This window comes from Argiope bruennichi, chromosome 7 (genome assembly GCF_947563725.1).
Source record: "Argiope bruennichi chromosome 7, qqArgBrue1.1, whole genome shotgun sequence".
Lineage (NCBI taxonomy): Eukaryota > Metazoa > Arthropoda > Arachnida > Araneae > Araneidae > Argiope > Argiope bruennichi.
This window is the reverse complement of record NC_079157.1, coordinates 57878744-57897909: the sequence shown is the minus strand read 5'-3', so window position 1 is coordinate 57897909 and position 19166 is coordinate 57878744. Positions and strand designations below refer to the sequence as shown.

The 19166-nt window shown below is 28.1% G+C and overlaps 1 protein-coding gene across 2 annotated transcripts in view; it reads left to right on the top strand.

The window, feature by feature from the left end:
• Nucleotides 1-19166, top strand: part of LOC129976676 (transcription-associated protein 1-like) — a 273583-nt gene that overhangs the window by 127490 nt on the left and 126927 nt on the right. For both annotated transcript variants that reach the window (XM_056090373.1, XM_056090371.1), the window contains exons 36-41: nucleotides 102-245; nucleotides 5032-5870; nucleotides 8219-8387; nucleotides 11644-11877; nucleotides 12803-12928; nucleotides 18524-18613. In XM_056090373.1, the coding sequence (XP_055946348.1) occupies nucleotides 102-245; nucleotides 5032-5870; nucleotides 8219-8387; nucleotides 11644-11877; nucleotides 12803-12928; nucleotides 18524-18613 (1602 nt within the window). The remainder of the gene's footprint in view (nucleotides 1-101; nucleotides 246-5031; nucleotides 5871-8218; nucleotides 8388-11643; nucleotides 11878-12802; nucleotides 12929-18523; nucleotides 18614-19166) is intronic.

Genomic DNA, 19166 nt, shown 5'->3' with positions numbered 1-19166 from the left:
CTGATTCCTAATTATAGTCTTAAATTCTGTTGCTGATGAAAAAGGATATAATTGCAAGAATGGTTGTTAATTTTTGCTGAACTTTTTATTTTCCATTTCAGGATTATGGTATTAAAAATGTGTTTTGGGATATCCTGTGCCCTGTGTTCAAGTTTTACCCAGAAAGAATAGTAAATAGTTTTGTTTTTGAATTTCTAAGAGCAAATAATGAAGAGAAAAAACTTCTTTCGTCATTTTTCATGGAAGTAAGTATCTTTAAATTTGTTCATTTCTAATCAGTAATTTTTTCTTTATATGCAGTACATTCAGTATACTTGGCTGATAACAGTTGTTGTTCCAATAACTCAGTAAGGTCTACCATATCAAACCTAAATGTTGGATAATCTAATCACTCTCTATATTGCCACTCTTTTAACTTACAGTGTTATCTTTTGTTTCTTTGTCAGAATGATTGCTAATTACTTGTCATTGTTATTGTTACTACCTTAATCTGAAGTAGTGCCATTTACACGAAAACTTAATTGACAGATAATATCAATAGAAAAGAAGAGAGTGACTACCAGGAACTAAATAAATTTTGTTTCATTGCCTTGTGAAAAGGGAAATGCTTTCATTTAACTTCTCTGAAGTATTTAAGCATTATTTCCCCCCATCTATAATCTAAGGATGAAATAGGATTTCATGTATGAGAAAATTCAAAAGTAATTCAAGCTAAAATTAAAAATAATGAAACAAATCTTTTAAAATTACTCATATCATTAAGAAGAAAAAAAAAATTATAATTAGAGTGAGTAAGTAAGTGCTTCAACATCTAAAAAACACATATGATTGCACATAGATTATTCAAACTAGAAAAAGCTTTTGTACTTTAAAGGCTTTCTGCATTTTTCCCCCTACTTTGAATAATCATTAATGAACAAGTGTTATTGAAGTTTCTAATTATATATGATTTTACTTTAAAGAAATTAACAAATCTTTATTCCATTATTTGTATTAAATTATCATAAGACCAAATTTTCTTTATTTCAGAATAATAAGCATATTCAACCCATAGAACTGAATATTTATCTTTGTAACTGTGCATTAGCTTTTAGTTAATAGTAGGACAATTTAATTTGAGTGAATTTTTTTATGCTTTTTTCATATCTATACGTTTGCTAGCACTATAAAAAACGCGATTGCCATGCCACCTAGAGAACAGGAAAACACAGAGAATTAAAAATCGTCTAAAAAAATGGGAAAATGTAGGAAAATTTGAAAAATTTTATAAAAACTTGGAAAATATATGAAATTTCAAGTTTCTCAATTATTTTTTCCCATTAAAAAAAAATGCCTATCTCTAAAGATTACAATAAAGGATCGTAGTCATAGTTTTCAAAAACCAAACAATGCCATTCACGATTGTGTAGTAAGAAAACCTGCCTCTTTTTTACTTTCTTCCCTTTTTTTCCTGTTTTTAAATCATTCCAATTTCGATTTGCAATTGTTCTTTTTCTATGCAATTCCAGAATTGAAACTAATGAGCATACGCGAAACTTCTGTAGGTGCGTGAGAGAATAAAATATATTTCTCTGCGAAAGTAACTTGGTAGTGTTTAGTCTACTATACTTGAGTTTATAGAATGTTTTGTTTATTATTTGAGAAGCTGCAAGCTTATTCAAAGTAGATTAGGGATTTTTTTTTAAACTATTAGCGATTCCAAATCTGTATTTAATACAAATTTTACGGATAAAAAAAAAAAGATCTGATTTTGCTACATGGGTTCAAGAAATTCTACAAAATTTATTTTTGTGTCATTGTTTGATTTGTAAGAAGATAATAGGCTAAGTAATATGGGAAAATAGGCACTGACTATCCATGCTAATAGAGGGAAAAATACAAGACTATTTGCCCATTCATAAGAATCATCATTGATTTGGGACTTAGTATCTAAAAAAAATAAGGAAAAGATGGCATGACAAATCCGAAAACATCAAATATAATGTCCAAAAATAAACCGATTTCGAACTTTGTAATTCAAAAACTAATTTGAAGCTGAATCTTAATGGTCATTAAAATTTGTTACGTCACATTCGACCTTTAATGCATTCACTGATATATTGGAAATATTTTCACATATGTTCATATGAAAATGAGCTAGGTGAAAAATGTACAATAGGCTGTACAAAAATATCATACTTTATTTGTTAAAGATTAGCTCCGTGAAACTGATGTCTGCATAATCTTCAGAAATTGATGCTCAAATACATGAATTGGTAAAAATAAAAAATAACCACTTATTAGTCATGCTAAAAGAGAAAAATATACAAGACTGCTTGCCTATTTACAAAAGTAATAAAAAAAAAACTTTCTTTATAAGGTTTTTTTTTTGTTGTTGTTGCTGGTAAGTTAACATTAAATTATTTGTATTATGATAACAAAAATGTTTTATTTCACCCGAGTTTTTAATTTTTGGTTACTTACAGTTAAAGAGCATGAGAGGTAATATATTCCCCCTCCCTACTTGTATATAAATTTTGTCTTGCTAAATTCTAGATAATAAATTTAAAAAATTGTCTTTTTATCTAATTATAAACTTATTTTTAATATGCTATCATTTCATATAATATTAAATTGTTGCTTCCTTTCCTTGCATTTTCCACTCCTTAAAATCATATTGTATTATGACTAGCATATGAGTGCTATTCTTGCATTTCCTCATATCTTGAGTATACACACAGGGAGATCGCAGGGAACTTTTTTTCCAGATTTGCGTCTCAACCCAGAAGAAAATGATAAAAGTCTAAATTGTAGTAGTTTTTATGAGAAGAACAATATTTTGTTACTGAAAACTTAATTTGAATTTATTAAAATATTGCTCAGTGTAGCAATCAAATCTGCTACACATTAAATTATTTATTAGAATAATCATTATGGTTTCAAAAGGGGAATTTAATATGATGAATTAATGTTAATTTTGCACTAACTTCCAAAAGTTATAACTTTTTGTGTTCGTATGTTTCTTATTTGCAAACAAATAAAATATAAAAACGTAGAAATTCTGTCAGTTGTATATTAAATAGTCATCTATTGAATTGCATTTCATCTTACTATCAAACATAATTTACATTAAAATTTTTCCTTTTTTTTTTTTTTTTTTTTTTGCACAAACATTTACTGTTGGAGAAAACTAATTAATGAAATATATCAATTAAAAATTAATAAATGGTTTTTAATATGGCAAGTATCCCCCTTCCCAACTGTAATGCAGCATCAATTTTCCACATTTTCAAATAAATTGTTAATTTATGGCGTGGAAATGGGAAACAAAGACTTATAAGGGAGCAAAACTTATTCAGTCTCATTTAATAACCCTATTTAGGGTCCCAAAGTAGCCACTTGTCTTCTAAGGGAGTCCTAAAGATGCTCTTTCCATTTAAGAAGGTCTTTAAAATAATATCTACGAACCTTAATCTGGAAGATATTCCTTGACAAGCCTAGTTCATTTAGATTGTAATTCATTTAGTAGAACAAATTTTTCACCAATAACACCAGCATATGGATCTCAGTTCTATTATCTCATTACTGTAAGAGTTCCTTCATTACACATGGAAATAAATGTGACCACCCAAAGAGATTCCAGCTTGAATAATATTTCAACCTTTTCTGCAATGTTCTTTCAAAGATGTTAGACTATTGGTATCTGATGCCTTATATTTTCATAGTCGACACATTGACACAAATTGTAGAGCTAATCTGAATGAACTCATTTTTAAAGAGAATGGAGGTCATCCATTAATGTATAATGAAGCAAATGTGTTGTCTTCTCCAAAAAATGTTTTGATCGTCAGTTAAGGAGGACACATGCAGTTAGATTTCTTGCATAAAATTTTAATTAGGGGCATATCTTTGAACTGTAGTAGTTGATATTCTCATCCCAGTTGCAGATATTCTCATCCCTCTTTCTTTAGTCCCAAAAGTGCTAAAAATAAATTTCGACAAGGTTTTTAACCGGTGATCATCTGTAAAAATGAATATAGCCTCATCAATTTCTTTCAAACCCTTTTCCATCTGATTGCCCACAATCTTTCATCAACAATATCTTTATAAGTAAAAGAGAATGTAAATATTAATAGAAATCATTTGTAAATTATGAATGCAAGATATTCATAAAATATCAATTCTATAAAAATATCAATTTCTTTTTAAAAAATTGTACCATATATATATATATATATATATGATTTAATTTAATTTGTGTTATTCATCATTTTTTTATATAATTAGTATTTCTGACTTTTGTGCATTCATTTAATATGGAGCTTTGAAAAATATGTTGTACTATAACTTTTGCTGGCCAATGTCTCTGCTTATTATGTTATTTGATAGTCAGATTAATTATAATATGTAAACTAATAGCATATCTAGCCTTGCTCTTTTTCTGTCAATCATGAATTATTGCAATAATTGTTGATATAGTGTCAAGACAACTGTACAGTTAATGAATTATATATATATTGATTGGTTAATGATCTCAAGGCAGCTATATAAAATCTTGTATTAACTTAATATTTCAGGATCAAAGAATAATTATGAAAATTATTTTGAGGTGTTTTTTTTAAATTCTAATATTTTTTTTAAAAATCATCAAATTTCTTACAGTGAATTTTAAAATTTTTTATTTGAAATTTTAAAACTTTTATTTTTGGAATATGTAAGTAGACACCTTTAATTGATACAAAACAATTTATTCAAATGTTAATTTTTATAGAATTTGGTGTTTTTTTTTAATAATAGTATTATTTTAATAGAAGAAAGAAAATGCAAATGTTATTTAAGATTTTTGTGATTTTGTTATGTGGGGCTTCTGAATCAAGAATTCACAGATGCAAGAAATACTTTTATTCCCATGCAAATCTTTTATTCCATGCTTAGCTTCATTTTTTTTCATTAATTAATATTGACTTACTATTCATAATAAATATTGTTTTAATGAAGACTTATTACTATTTTAAGCACATTTTATTTATTACTGGTTTTTCCTCCCTGTAGTATCTACTTCAAGAAAAGTGGGGTCAGTATTTGCATGCTACAATATTGAATAATGATTCATTCATTCATGATTGGCAATTGTCAAAAATTTTACATCCTGCAGGAGAGCAACATTTTAATTATAAGTATGCTTTCCTTAACTGGATGCTGTATGATTGGTCGAAAACACGAGAAAGTATTATGTGTGAAGACGTTCCAAGTCGGATATATCCTGTTCCTAATGAGCTAACTTATTTTGCTGTTGAGTTGATTCATCATCTTCAAAAGTATGATAAAGATTTACTTCAAGAAAAATCTATTGTTTTCGCATTGCAAATGATTTGGAGGATCTTGGAAAAGAAAGACAAACTTTTTCCTCCAATGATACACAGTTTTCCAAGATTGAAAGAGCATATAAAACTTGCCAAGCTTCTTGTGGAAATATACAAATTTTCCAATGAAACCGAATTACTCTTTGAACTTCTAAAAGCACCAGTTGAACGATTCCCTGAACATTTTCAGTTTCTGACAGATTTTTTTAGAGATGAAGTTATAGAAAAAAAATCGGACCTCTGGAAGAAAGAGACTCTTATAAAATTTGTTATTTATCATGAAAAGAAACAATACTCTTCACATTTAGAAATAAAAGTATTAGAATATTTAATAATACCTTCATTTCTATTTAAATTGAAAAAATTTGATTTTACAATATTAAAACATGGGACAAACAAAGACATTGATGCAAAATTTGAACTAGCAATTATGCTATGCTTTGAAGAAATCACAAAACGGGACACTGAGATAATGAAACCTTTATTACAACTTTCTTGTCTTCTGCTAGAGTGTGCCCGTCATTACATGTGAGTATTTTTTTTTTAAATTTATTGTTGGTAAAAAATTTACATCAGTATCATTCTGATGTGTTTAAATGCAATTAAATCACTATTAATGTTCTTGTACAGAAATCTCCAAACTTTTAAGGTGAAAAAAAGCAAGCTTGCATTTTATTTAAAAACTATTTCAAAGAAATAAGTTTTTACAAAGGAAGAAATTCTAGAAATATAAAAAATTATGAAATTAAATGGTTTTATGTCTTTATTAAATAACAGGTTGCATAGCATCAAGAGGAGTGCTTAAATTTGAAAACCATTTTTAAGCATCTTGAAAGTGCTTAATTTTGGGAGGTGGGGGAAAAAGGTCTATATAAAGTGCATAATTTTCTCGAGAAGTGCAACAAAAGTTTATTTTGCTTTGTTCCTCAGGCTTGGAATATTAACATTTGAAAGCATAGTTGTAAAAGCTGTTGCTAAAAAAGTTTGCTGGAAGTATCAAGAAAGAAAATGAAAGGGAAAGAATTAAAAAAAAAAGAATCTTTGGTGAAATAGATCCAGGGCTTCCAACACATGTTAAGACATGCTTAATGAGTCTCCCCCCCCCACTTTGTAACAATGATTTTTATTATAAGAAAATTCAAAACAATATTATTACTTCTTTAAATCTTTGAGTCACGTTCGTTTACCACTGTTAAACTTGTGATTAAAAAAAAATCTTTTTTTTCTTGTTTCAATTTATACTTAACAAATTTTAAAGTAGTTCACTAAATAAGATTCTTTATTTGATGAGTTTTATTTTTTGAAGCAATTTGTTATATTGTTTTGCATTAACTTAAAAAAATGCTTTTTTTTTTTCTAACTTCATAAATTTGCTTCTATTTTTCATAAAACCTAGGATTTATTCAAGCATTTTTTTTTTTTTTTTTTGTATAATATAAAATCATATTCTCCTGTAACGATATGTTTTTAAACATTTTTTTTAAATATAAGTTAAAAGGTGAATTTTTATTAAATTTTCAGAACATTAATTACTCAAAAAATTCTTTACTAAACTTCAGAAACTTTTTTTTTTTTTTTCATTTTTATGACCATTTTTATTTTTATCAAAACTGTACAGACATAATTTGTTTTATAATAGAAGACATTGTGCAAATATAAAAATAGATATTGAAATTTAAAGAATATGCATTTAAAATTAAGAATTTTTTTAAATAAAAATTATGCATTATTATAAAGCAGAAAATTTCCTTTGTATGCAGGTTTATGTATGCATATATTACAAAGGTGCATAATTTTTTTGGCTATTGTGCTTAAAAGTATTTAATTTTTACAGCAGTTTCTCACTATGCATCCTGAATGAAAAATAGATAAAAAATTGTTCCAGTTAATTTAAACAGTGTGTACTATGTATTCAATTTCTGTGAATCTTGTTTTTGATTGGCTGTTTTCAGTATTTCTTTTTAGAGTATGTGTACTTTTAGAGTAGTATGTTTACAGTAATGTGCATTTTAAGAAATTCATTTTAAAAAGCAATTTCTATCATAAATCACTAATAAAAGTAGAAACAAGGCAGTTGATGCATTTATTATATGCTGTATATATGACTATTATAGTTAAATTAACAAACAGGTTAAGTAGTCAACTGTCTTTATGTCCCACCACCGAGTTTTTTAAGGCTGGGCCTTCAATATTTTCCCCTTCTTACTGTTGGCTTAATTTGATTTTGTTGTCTCATTCGTTTTAAATATTCCATGCAGCTAAAGTATTTCAAATTAAAATGAAGTATCTTAAATTCCCAATCATAATTATTTGAATATCTTTCATGTTTTTGAATTTACTTGCAAATCAATGCAATATTTTTCTCAATTAGCGGACTGATATTCACAAATCAACAACATTGAGAGATTTAAAATTAGAATTTTTAGATTTTGTCAAAAAAAAATTGCTTTTATTCTGTTATATTTAAAGTTAATTTAATTTTTTTTAATTAACAAGTTACTGATATCAGCTCTCTTGAAACTTATTCAAAAGTTAAGACCTACTATTTTAGTTGCATAAAAATTGAACAAGATTTTCTAGATATTATGAAAGATTTAACACTCTTCTTGTTTCGAATTACTTTTGTCATAATATGGTTATAGTTTTAATAAATAATTTTCTTCTCATTTTTAAATTGCCTTGTAATCTGTGTTTTCAAAATTCCTTCCAATATGACAGTTAAATTATTTTTAACAAATAATTTTGAATGTAATTCATCTCAGTCCTTTAGCAAAATAAGTATCGAAGGTTTGTCCATTTCTTTAAAAAAAAAAAAAAAAAAAAAAAAAAATATCTTCTTAGATTTACAAAATTTATTTTCCATTACTTTATTTCAGTTCTGAAGATCTCAGGGGAAAATTCAAGTTATTTGCAAAACTTTATATATGGCATTCTGATTTTAGACAACACCCTATTGACCCTTTATTGAGCTCCTACTGGGATATGTTTTCCCTGTATTTCCAAAAACTTTTGGGAGCAAAATTTACTCCAGATGTGTGGTCTAAGGTGATAATATTTCTTTTAAAATAATCTAATTTAGATTTCTTAATTTTCCTTGATAATATTTAAACTATAATATTATTGTGATTTTCTATATGTAATATTATAACATTAATTATGAGCATAAAGGCTCTGTACAGGGGTTTTATTTCTGTTAATTGCATTTTTTTTTGTGTGTATAATTTTGCAGAATGTTGATTAATAGAAGATTGGCAAAAATTATTTATATTCATTTATTGACAATGAAACATAAATAAGTATAGAAAATTTTACTTACAAATTTATATAAACAAGTTACTTACTAGATTCGATTCTCCAATTTTCTAGAAGTTGACCAATAAGTTTTGAAATATATTGATAGGCTTAAAGACAAAGGACATTATGAGAGATAATCTGTAATCTCGGAAACCTCAATAAATGTGCAAAGAGTAACTATGTATAGCTCATATGCTTCTTCAGGAAATTGAGAATTTGGTATTCTGTAGAATCCTATGTAGCAGACTATGATATCATGCCACTGGATCCAAGTTATCCATAAGCTGGAAACTGAAGATTATAGCACATTTAACTATGTGTAATGATTTGCTTGAGTAATGGAAATGCTGTTTTCGTGCAACATGTGCTGTTCAGAATGAAGCTATATTTGGTATCTAAACATATCAAATCTAAGATGTATTTCCTCATTATTGAACAGTTAAAAGACTAAATTACAATTACAGAATTTGAATTTATTCCAAATATGTAAGAAAGAGCTTTTTGGTTTACAGTGAAACACTAGAACATATGCATAGATATGTGGAGCAATTGCATTGCAATTTACTGAATTTAATATCTGTTTCATATGTCCATCTCCATTATTTGATATATAGTGAGATAAAATTTGTTTATTCCAAAAAAATGCCCCTTGACTTTAGCTCAACCTATATAATATAAATATTATGTAGATATTTAAATGAACTTTTTATTTGAAGAAACCCAAGATTATAAATGCTTCTGTCATCATTTTTTTTAATGGTAAAAGATGTAATCTTAAATGTTTATGTTTACTTTATCTATATTTGCATCATATCATTGAACTATAGATTATCAAAGCTTTTAATCCTGTGAGAAAATAAAAGTTCTTGAAATTGCAGAGAATGATACAGATATGTACAGGTGGTTATAAAAATAATGGAGATACCTTAGATTTATAAAGAATCCTTTATTATAGTCTGTGTATTTTCTGCATGTGGTTCAAGTCACATTTTCTACCGCGTTACTGATACCAGACAACAAATAATGAGGTAGAAAATGCGACCTTGAAAATTCTGAAAAAGATTTTGGTGGAGGATATCGATTCCATATTGAACGCTCTAAAATAGACCATAATGGTCAATTGTATTGAGGTCAGGTGACTGTGCAGGCAAAGGCAGATGTTTAACTTCATCCTCATATTTGTCAAACCATGATTGGACAAGTGTCATTGCATGGATAGGTGCATTATCATCCTTCAAAACAAAGTTTGCATCATAGGATGGACCTGATCAGCTAAAATTTCTCTATACTTCTCCCCAGTGATCCTTCCTTTCAGGATTACAATTGGTCCATCAGAAAACCACAATATGGCTGCCCATATTATGACAGATCCTATGCTTGACAGTTGGAAGGAGACAATCACGATCATACACTTGTTCCGGCGTCATTCAAACATTAACCCATCCTGTTGTAGGGAAAAGTATGAAATATGATTTGTCAGACCATATTAATTTCTGATTAATTTATCAGTCAACCAGGTTTTGTGAGTGTGACATTACATGTAGATGACATTTATCATTAACATCTGTGACAAGTGGCTTGGGAGTTACTGCTACGCCATAAATGTGAATGAAGGTGCCTTCTAATTGTAATTATTGACACTGGAGAATCCAGATGGATATTAGGCTTTATGGTCACTTTTGCTGCAATTGTTCAATCCACTTCAATACTCATCGGTTTCTTTCCACCCACTAGTTTGCTTTTCCGTGCTTGTCTTGCCACACTGTCTGTATGCTGTCATGACTTTAGACACTGTACCTCTAGAAATCCCTAAAAGTTGGGATGTTTTGGTCACACTTGCTCCTTCTACAATTTGGCCTCTTTGAAAATCTGAGAGCTCCGACATTTTACGCTTTTAAAAAAGATCCAAGAATTGCATAACTTTAATAAAGCTAATACATACTACCAGAATATATACATTACTATTTATATAAAAAAAATGGTGGCTTTTATTACAATTTAATGCTTATGAAGCGCATTCATAAATGTTACTTTTATTCACAGATATTTTGATAACCACCTGTATATAGCTTTTATTAATAAAATATCATTTGTTTCATTTCAGAAAATGAGAAAAATTTTATATTTATTTGCACTGTTCCATAATAATCATCTAGAAATTGGGATAATTATTAGCAGAATATTTTTTCTTTTGTCCTATTGTTAGAATAGTAAATTTTAAAAGAGAAATTAGGAATTTAAGTTATAAATATCTGTACCAAATTATTATCTTTTTAACTGTAATAAATAGCTGTATTGAATTGATTTATATAAAAGTTTTTGATTAAGTTATTTTAATGTAAAATTAAATATTTCATTTAGTGTTGTTTGCAAAAACTAAATTCTCTTAAACTTTTGTCTGTAATTTTATTTTATTTTCATTTATTCTACATTTTAAAGTAACTAATGTGAATAGAAAGAATGCAGAATTTCATTCCTTCCACATAAATTCTAATTTCCAAGAATTTATAATTTTGATAACATGTGTTTATTATTTAAATTACATGACAAATTAAGGCTATAACTAAAATCTGAATTTTAAAGAAATATTTTTTTATAAATCGATTCAAATGTCAACATTTTTTAAATGATGAATATTTATGCTTTTTTTATGCATTTCAGCTTTTTCTAATATGAATTAAAATATTAAAAATGTCTGGCATTGATATTAGTGGCAGATTATCATTTAACTGTATTATTCTTTTAATTTTTAATTTCTGCCTTGCATTCTAGATATTTAAGATATTAATTTATATATAGGGAAACATGTTCATGTATTCATTCTAGTTTTGTTAATCTATAATAAAAAGAAATGAGATAGAGAAAGAAAAAAAATGAAACTTTTTTCGTTTAACAATTCTTTTTGTCTGTATTTAAAAGGCATTTTTGTAGAAATTAAATAGATAATTTTTTGTAAATACACTTTCTTGAAGACTGTATATTCAATCTGTGTGTTTATTATTTTCAGATCCTAGAGAATGCTCTTTCTTTCTATACTCCTAATGTAAGGGAAGTCAGTTCTTTCACTCTTGATATGTTAGTCTCAAGTATGAGTATAGAAAAAAAAGGCGCTTTTTACTGTGCCCACTCGACAAGTGTATTCCTTGAAGATTTCCTTTGTCAATTTAAAAAGGAAAAGAGTGATCCAAAATGGCTTTATCATGTTGAGCATATCTTGCACGTTGTGGTTAGCAACTCTGAAGTATGTATTTTCATTTCTTAGGTGCAAATAATAAATCTTGAATTTTGAAAAATCATACTGTATGCATTGGATTTGAATGAGTTGATGTAACAATCTGGATGCTTTCTTATTTAAAATGCTTTTATATAAGATGTTGGAAGATAAAATTTCATATTGAAAAATGCATGATCCTGACATGGGGGTAACGCATCTTCCCAGTGATCTGGGCGTCCTGGGTAGGAGTCCCGGTTCGGGTATGGTTGTCCTTCTATCCGTGAGGTATGTGAATGTGCCCCCCCCCCCCCTGTAAAAAGGGGTTGTGCAAGCGCATGTGACACATGAAGCAGCTAAGTCGTACTCTTAGCCCTAGTTGGCGCTACTGAAAACACAAGAGACGCTCACTCGGCTTAAATTGCTGACATATCTGTTAGCGGACTTGTAAAGTGCCCTAAGTAACAACAACAAATTTTTCATTAATTTTACTTAGAACAATTGTTCTAAGTAACTATTGTTTCCTATAATAATTTTTGTAAAATTAAAGAAGAATTTATATTCCTTTTTATGGATTAAATCAAAGGTTGATTTTTACTTACAATAGATACTTGGTATATTTTTTGCAGAAATGATTTTGTAAATATACAAAAATTTCATTAGATATACAGGAACCATTTCTATTGAAAATCCTCTTGAAAAATGATATATAGGGATTTATGATTTAAGGAATGTTCAAAATCCGGGGATTCTACTATATAATGCATTATACTAAATATAAATCGCCTTTTCTTTACCAGAATTATGTTGAAGCTTTTAAGATAAATTGAAAAATTTTGTTAGGTGCATACTTCTGCATTGTGAAAAGTGTAATACTCATGTAAAATATAAATTGCTTTTAATTTGTAATCAAAAGTTAATATATTTTCATTTGTTTTATTTTTTATTTTTTTAGACATTTGTTTTAAATCCTGTCTTGTTGCGCATATTGCTTGATATATTAAAAGAAATGGAAGACATTGATCACTTGAAATACATCTGTGAAATTTTTGGACCGATCTTGGATTATGCCATTGCAAATGTAAGTAACAGCATTCTTATCCAATTCCTTATGTAAAAAGGGTTATTTCAATTTGATATATTTTGAGTATTTCCCGTTACAGATTCCATGTGTTTGTATAACCTGTTTAAAAAAAAAAGTCTTACGATGAAGTAATATTAGTGCAGTAGTTTCGGCAATGTATTTTCTGCTGTTGTTCTTTTCTCTATTATTATGTACTTCGGTGAAAGTGGAAAATTCATATTATTGGTTGCAATACCTTTTTATATCATTAATGCGTAATTTAATTCAAAAGTCTTGAATGAGGTAAAGTCTTGAATAAGATAATTAAGGTAAAGTTCGCATTCCACCGAATTACGGTCGTGTGAGTGGGTCTGGTGCAAGTTAAATCCGTCGAGGCCAAACCACCAACTTTGCAGGATTCAAAATACTGAAGTCTGTCCCAAATTAGCCCTAGTGTTGCTTTAAAACGGGACGTTAATATAACTAAACTAAACTAATCTTAGATAGTGTGGCATTAAATAGAGCTTTCCTTTTACAGAGCTCAACGATCCATGAAAAGTCCTTGAAAAATAAAGAAAATTCTCAATCAATTTATTTTTATTTGTGGATAAAAATGCACCCTTTTCTAACACTGTTTCTCTACAATTTCAGATAGCCTGCTAAAAGTCAATTTTTCAAATAAAAAAAAAAAAAAATAAAAAAAAAAAAAAAAGAGGCGAAGATTATATTTTATTTCAGTTATTAAGTCTGATTGTATTTTCAAAAGATCATTATGCTAAATATATATATTGTTCCGAAATCAGTGGCGCACAGCTTAGTTCAGCACTAGCTTCACTCCGTCGCTGCTCCGCTTATCTCTGGAAGGCCAGTTCTTTATCGTTGATCCCGACTACTCTCTTCTCTGTCGCTTCCGACTATTCTCGCACTCCACTGGTTCACGACTACTCTCCTCTCTCGATTCCGACGACGACTCAGAGGGACTACTCTCTGGTTCACCCCTCTCGGCAGCACAAGGACACAAGGAATTAATTAGGAGCGCCGGCGCCCGTAGGTCGCCATCTCCGATCGACTGTGGCTTGTAGCATTGCGATGATGGTTTAGACAGGAGTGGGAAAAGGTCTTGAAAGAGGCAGCGGCAGGACTGCTTCCTTTTATAGGTCTCAGGAGGCGGGGCTAGAAGCCTCTCAACCAATCAGGAACGTTCGAGGCGTAACTCGGTTCCTAATGGACGGATCGGGAAAATTCTCGATGTTTCGGGTATAATCTATTTTGGCGTATTTGAAAGTCGCCAAATGGCCGCCAAGCTCCAAGACCTCCTATGGAACCAGCTATGCTGGGAAGCCGCATCACAGATTCGTAACAATATATATATATATATATATATATATATATATATATATATATATATATATATATATATATATATATATATATATATATATATATATATATATATATATAATCATTTACTGTTTTTCAAAATCCAATCAGCACTAGCAAGGTTTTTTTTTTAACCATTTTTTATTTATTATTATTATGCCATCTGAAATTGTAGAACAGTCTTTTTTGAATAGATTTTTTTTTTTACAGTAAACGAAATTTAACTGATAGAAAAGTACTAATAGTAATTTTTCAACAACTGTGGTTTTCTTCTTCTTTTTTTTTTTTTTTTTTTTTTTCTCCTTTCCAATAAATGTCAATTTTGTTTAAAGTAATGCCAATACTTTTTATTAGATATTTCCTTTTGTTAAAAACATCCTTAAATGGAATTACAAAATTCAAAATATATCTCAAATTGATAATATGTATTTCCGAAATTAAGCTCTGTTGGTGTGATTGAGCTATTTTATCATCTAACAGCTCATTGTATTATCTTTTTTAAATCTATTGTTTTTTCCTCCCTCTGAGATCCATGCCTTTTAATTAAAGCAAGAAATATGTGGCTTCTATAAAAAAAAATCGATGATATGACTTTCTCACTCCACCCCCACCTCCCACTACTTCTAGTCCAGTAACATATTTGGATGCAAACCAATGGAATAGGCATGTTGACAGGAAGAGTTTCAATCTTTTCTTTTTGTGTAATTTGGAGAAAGGGAAAGGGATTGAGGTAAATAGGATGACCACACAGGGAAGAAATTTTTAGCAAGCCGAATAACTGGTAATTTTATTATTCCTTAAATACAGAACTGAAATGTCTTTGAAATGTGGGGTGAATTTTTATTCATATTGCTCAGGATGTTCTATTTAAAAAGTCTGACTTATCTTTATGTATATAGTCTAATGTTTGATGAACATTCCATCAATGCTTGAAACAATGCAAAGGAATTAAATTAAAAAATAAAAAAAATTAAAAAAAATAAATACATCACCTCCTGCATAAATATGTGGCTTCAACTTTAATTCCACAACAAATGATATTTTATGAGACTTTTGTATTCTAAGTAAAAAATTTGATATGAAGAAGATTTTATCTATTCTGATGAAAAATTCATGAATTATCTGGAAATTAACACTGGAATGATGAAATTCCTTAGGAATTTTTCAACTTGATTACTAAATGGGATATTTGTAATCTGCAAGGGTTTTGGAATTCCTCTTTTTATTTAATATGTATTATTTATTAAAAAGTGTGCTAGTGAGAAGGGAAGACATCTTCATATTTTTAGAAAATGGGAACTTTCTAAGAATTTTTGGAGAGCCAGGTATCTGGAGAATGCAGCTACTGTTGAACTAACAATTGAAATATTGAACATTTTTCTACAATATGTTGAGAAGAGCAATTTCTATCTCTAAAATCTAAATGCAACACAAATTCTGTATGTTAGACAGAAGATTTACTCATCATTCTTCAAAATTATTCAACTTTTTTTTTTTAACCTTTGATATAAACTGCACATTTCCAGCATAGAATATGAAAAAGATTGTCACTTGTTGAAAACTTTCAGTGTCATGAAAATTGATGTTCTTGAAGACTTAAAAATTGCTATATCATTATCAAATAAAGATTCTTATGTTAATATCATAAAAAAGTTTTATTAATTGGAACTTTTTTTTTGAAAAACAGTCATTAGATTTGAATTATGAATGTCAGGACTTAATATGTATAATTCATAATATTTTGGATAATTTCCTTTTCAGTCATATTCTTGCTAGAAGTATGACTGTTCAGATCCAAAAATAATAGCTAAACATTCTCTGCTGTTATAAGATGAAAGTCATTCTTTCTCTTCTTGTAAATTGCAAGTGCCTACAAGAAAAAGAATATGATTCTATTTTGATAGAATTGAATGTCATGGCTTATAGTTCATTAGGGTTTGAAGTATACAAAAATCGAATTGACAAGTTTTCATCAAAACTTTAACTTATTAACTGAATATGAGCTTAACAGTTCTTCCTAGTTCTCTTCTATGTGACTCTGAGCTACAAATTTTAGCTTATTAACTGTATTTGAGCGTAGTAATTCTCCTTACTTCTCTTAAGCATTTAAAAGCATTAAGCAAGAAAGCAATTATGTGTAATGAAAATTAATTGGGAAATATTTTAGTTTAATTTATTATTTGCATTTCTATATCTAGAGTATGTAATATTATAATCCTTGAATTTAAAAAATCCATGAATGTCCCTGGTTGTTTTAAAAATTAGAGTGGCTACCATATATTACATACAATAAGAAACTATTACTATATAAACTTCTATTGAAAATTCCGTTTTGGTTAAATACAGTTTGATATTAAAACTTCCTAGCCCTATTTTCTTCTTAATTGTGACTGCTTTAATTTTGACTTTTAACTTATGATTGATTCTCTCATCTCTGAAAATTGTCTTCAATTTTCTTATTTCAGTGATTTTCTATAAAAATACAGCTTGATATTAAAACTTTCTAGCCCTATTTTCTCCTTAATTGTGACTGCTTTAATTTTGATTTTAGCCTACGATTGATTCTCTCATCTCTGAAAATTGTCTTAAATTTTCTTATTTCAGTGATTTTCTATAAAAATGAAGTTATAATTTATTATTTAAATGAATAACCTTCAATGTTTGAAAGAGACTAAAATTTGAATAAATTCAAAGATATTATAGAAGAATATTATAGAAGTTGTTCAATTCACGGATAAAAATATCTAAAGCTCATTTTCATGGAATATGTATAGAATGTTTTTTACATTTATTTAACGTTAAGCAAGTTTAGTAGTTTTGCTGAAAATGTAGCAAAATAAGAACATAAGAATCTCAAACGCCCCTTTAAAAAAAATATTGGTTTGCTTGAATTTGATTTTGAAGAAAAGATTATATAAAGGGTTCCTACACATCTGAAACTTGCATTATATGTATATAATGTATGTATCCTATGCTATATTACAAGTTTTATTGCTTATTTCGAATCTTCGTCACAGCTTCTCTTTTATCTACATAATTTTGATAAAAAATTTTAATAGATCAAAATTAAATCTGCATGAGGGTGGTATCATTAAAATTATTAATGACTCATATTTATAATGAATCTTAAAAAGAACTAATTTTGAGGTCTTCAATTTTTGTAGCATTTCATTATATTCTCAAATAATCGTTTGCTAGAATTATAATATTATTTTCAATAATTGACATTTGGGGCAAAAAGAAAAAAAAAAAAAAATGTGAAAACTATCTTTGAGGTATGAGCATTATGAAAATCCATTACTTTTGTTACTTTTGCCAATTCTTGTTATTTTGCTGTTGCTGTGTATCAAATTGATACACAGCATTTTGAAATGGCATGCAGAAATTCTGTTTGCCATTTCAAAATGAGGAAACATTTGCAGATTGTGTTTACTTTACCATGTATTTGCATGTATTAATTGGGAATTTTTGGTATAATTCTAAATTACCAGAATTAACTTATACACATTGCTAATTTCAAAAAAAAAAAAAAAACACCTTACTGGAGTTAGGGGATAAATTGCTAATATCAACAAATACAATACTTTTTCTACAGTTAATATTTCTTGACACCAAAAAAAATTAATTTTAAAAGAATGCATGATTATATTTTCGAAATTGTTTATTACTACTGGTTCATATGTTAGTCAAAGGATTTGCAAAGAGATGCCTAGCAGCCATGCTGTTGTTAAAATGTTCGACAGACATGATTAGATGTAGTTTAAAATTTACTGTATAAGAATTTCTCTTCCTGTTCATCTTTCAAATAAAAAATAAAATGGCACAAAAAAATAAGATTAGCTCAAATTATATACAAAAACTGCAAATGGGTGCAGGAAAAAGTATGTTGACTTCACATAGAGTTACTAAAGTTAAATCTATCATCATTGGCATCTGGGGATTTACTTTATAGCAATTATTATTATTATTTTTTAGCGTTGGGAAAAATATTCCACCCACTTCGCCTGCATATAAATATTTTTGCTCTCATGTTTGAAAGTCACATGATTTTTTAAATTTTATTTCAATTTATTTATGAATTTCGTATTTTGGTATAATTTTCAGCTTTTACATGGATTGGCTTATACTTAGAAACATATGATATTCAAAAATTCTATCCTTTTCATTTATTAAGTGAATCAATGTACTTTCTTACAATTTTAACTGTTTGTAAATAAGTTGTTTGTCTTTCAGATAGATTATAAACAATTTACCTCTGGAAATATTTTATCAATAAGGGTAATAGCTTCTTCAGTTTTCACAGTGTTTTGTCATTTAGTATTGGTAAGTGTATTTTTAGTTGGATATTTTATAATTTTTATTTGTTTTTTCTTCAATATTAAATAAGATTAATGAGATTGCCAAAAATAAATTAAAGAATGTTTGTTGTAGTTTTAAAAAATATATATACATTTTTTTTTTTAAATTTTTTGCTCTCAATTCTGTTAGAAATTAATCATTTTAGCAAAGGGTATTTACATGTTTTTAAAACAATTTTAGGATAATTTAATGAAAGTTCATAATGCAAAAATTATTTTTTTCAATGTTCAGTCTAATAACCTTTTTTTTTTTGTTTGAACTATAAGGCTGCATCATGAATTCCATGTTAAAAAGACATTCTCTAAAATTTCTAAGGGTATTGATTTCCATTCCTCTTCTACTACTTTTCACAGCCCATCATTCGTTGTGGGTTTGGTGGTGTATTAGTGAATGAGTTTTTTCAATGGACCAAAGTCACGATAATCCATAAATGAAACTTGGGGGGGGGGGCTTTGCAGGAAGCAATATATTGAAAAGGTCAATATCTGTGTTACTCTTCATTTTTTTTCAAGGAATG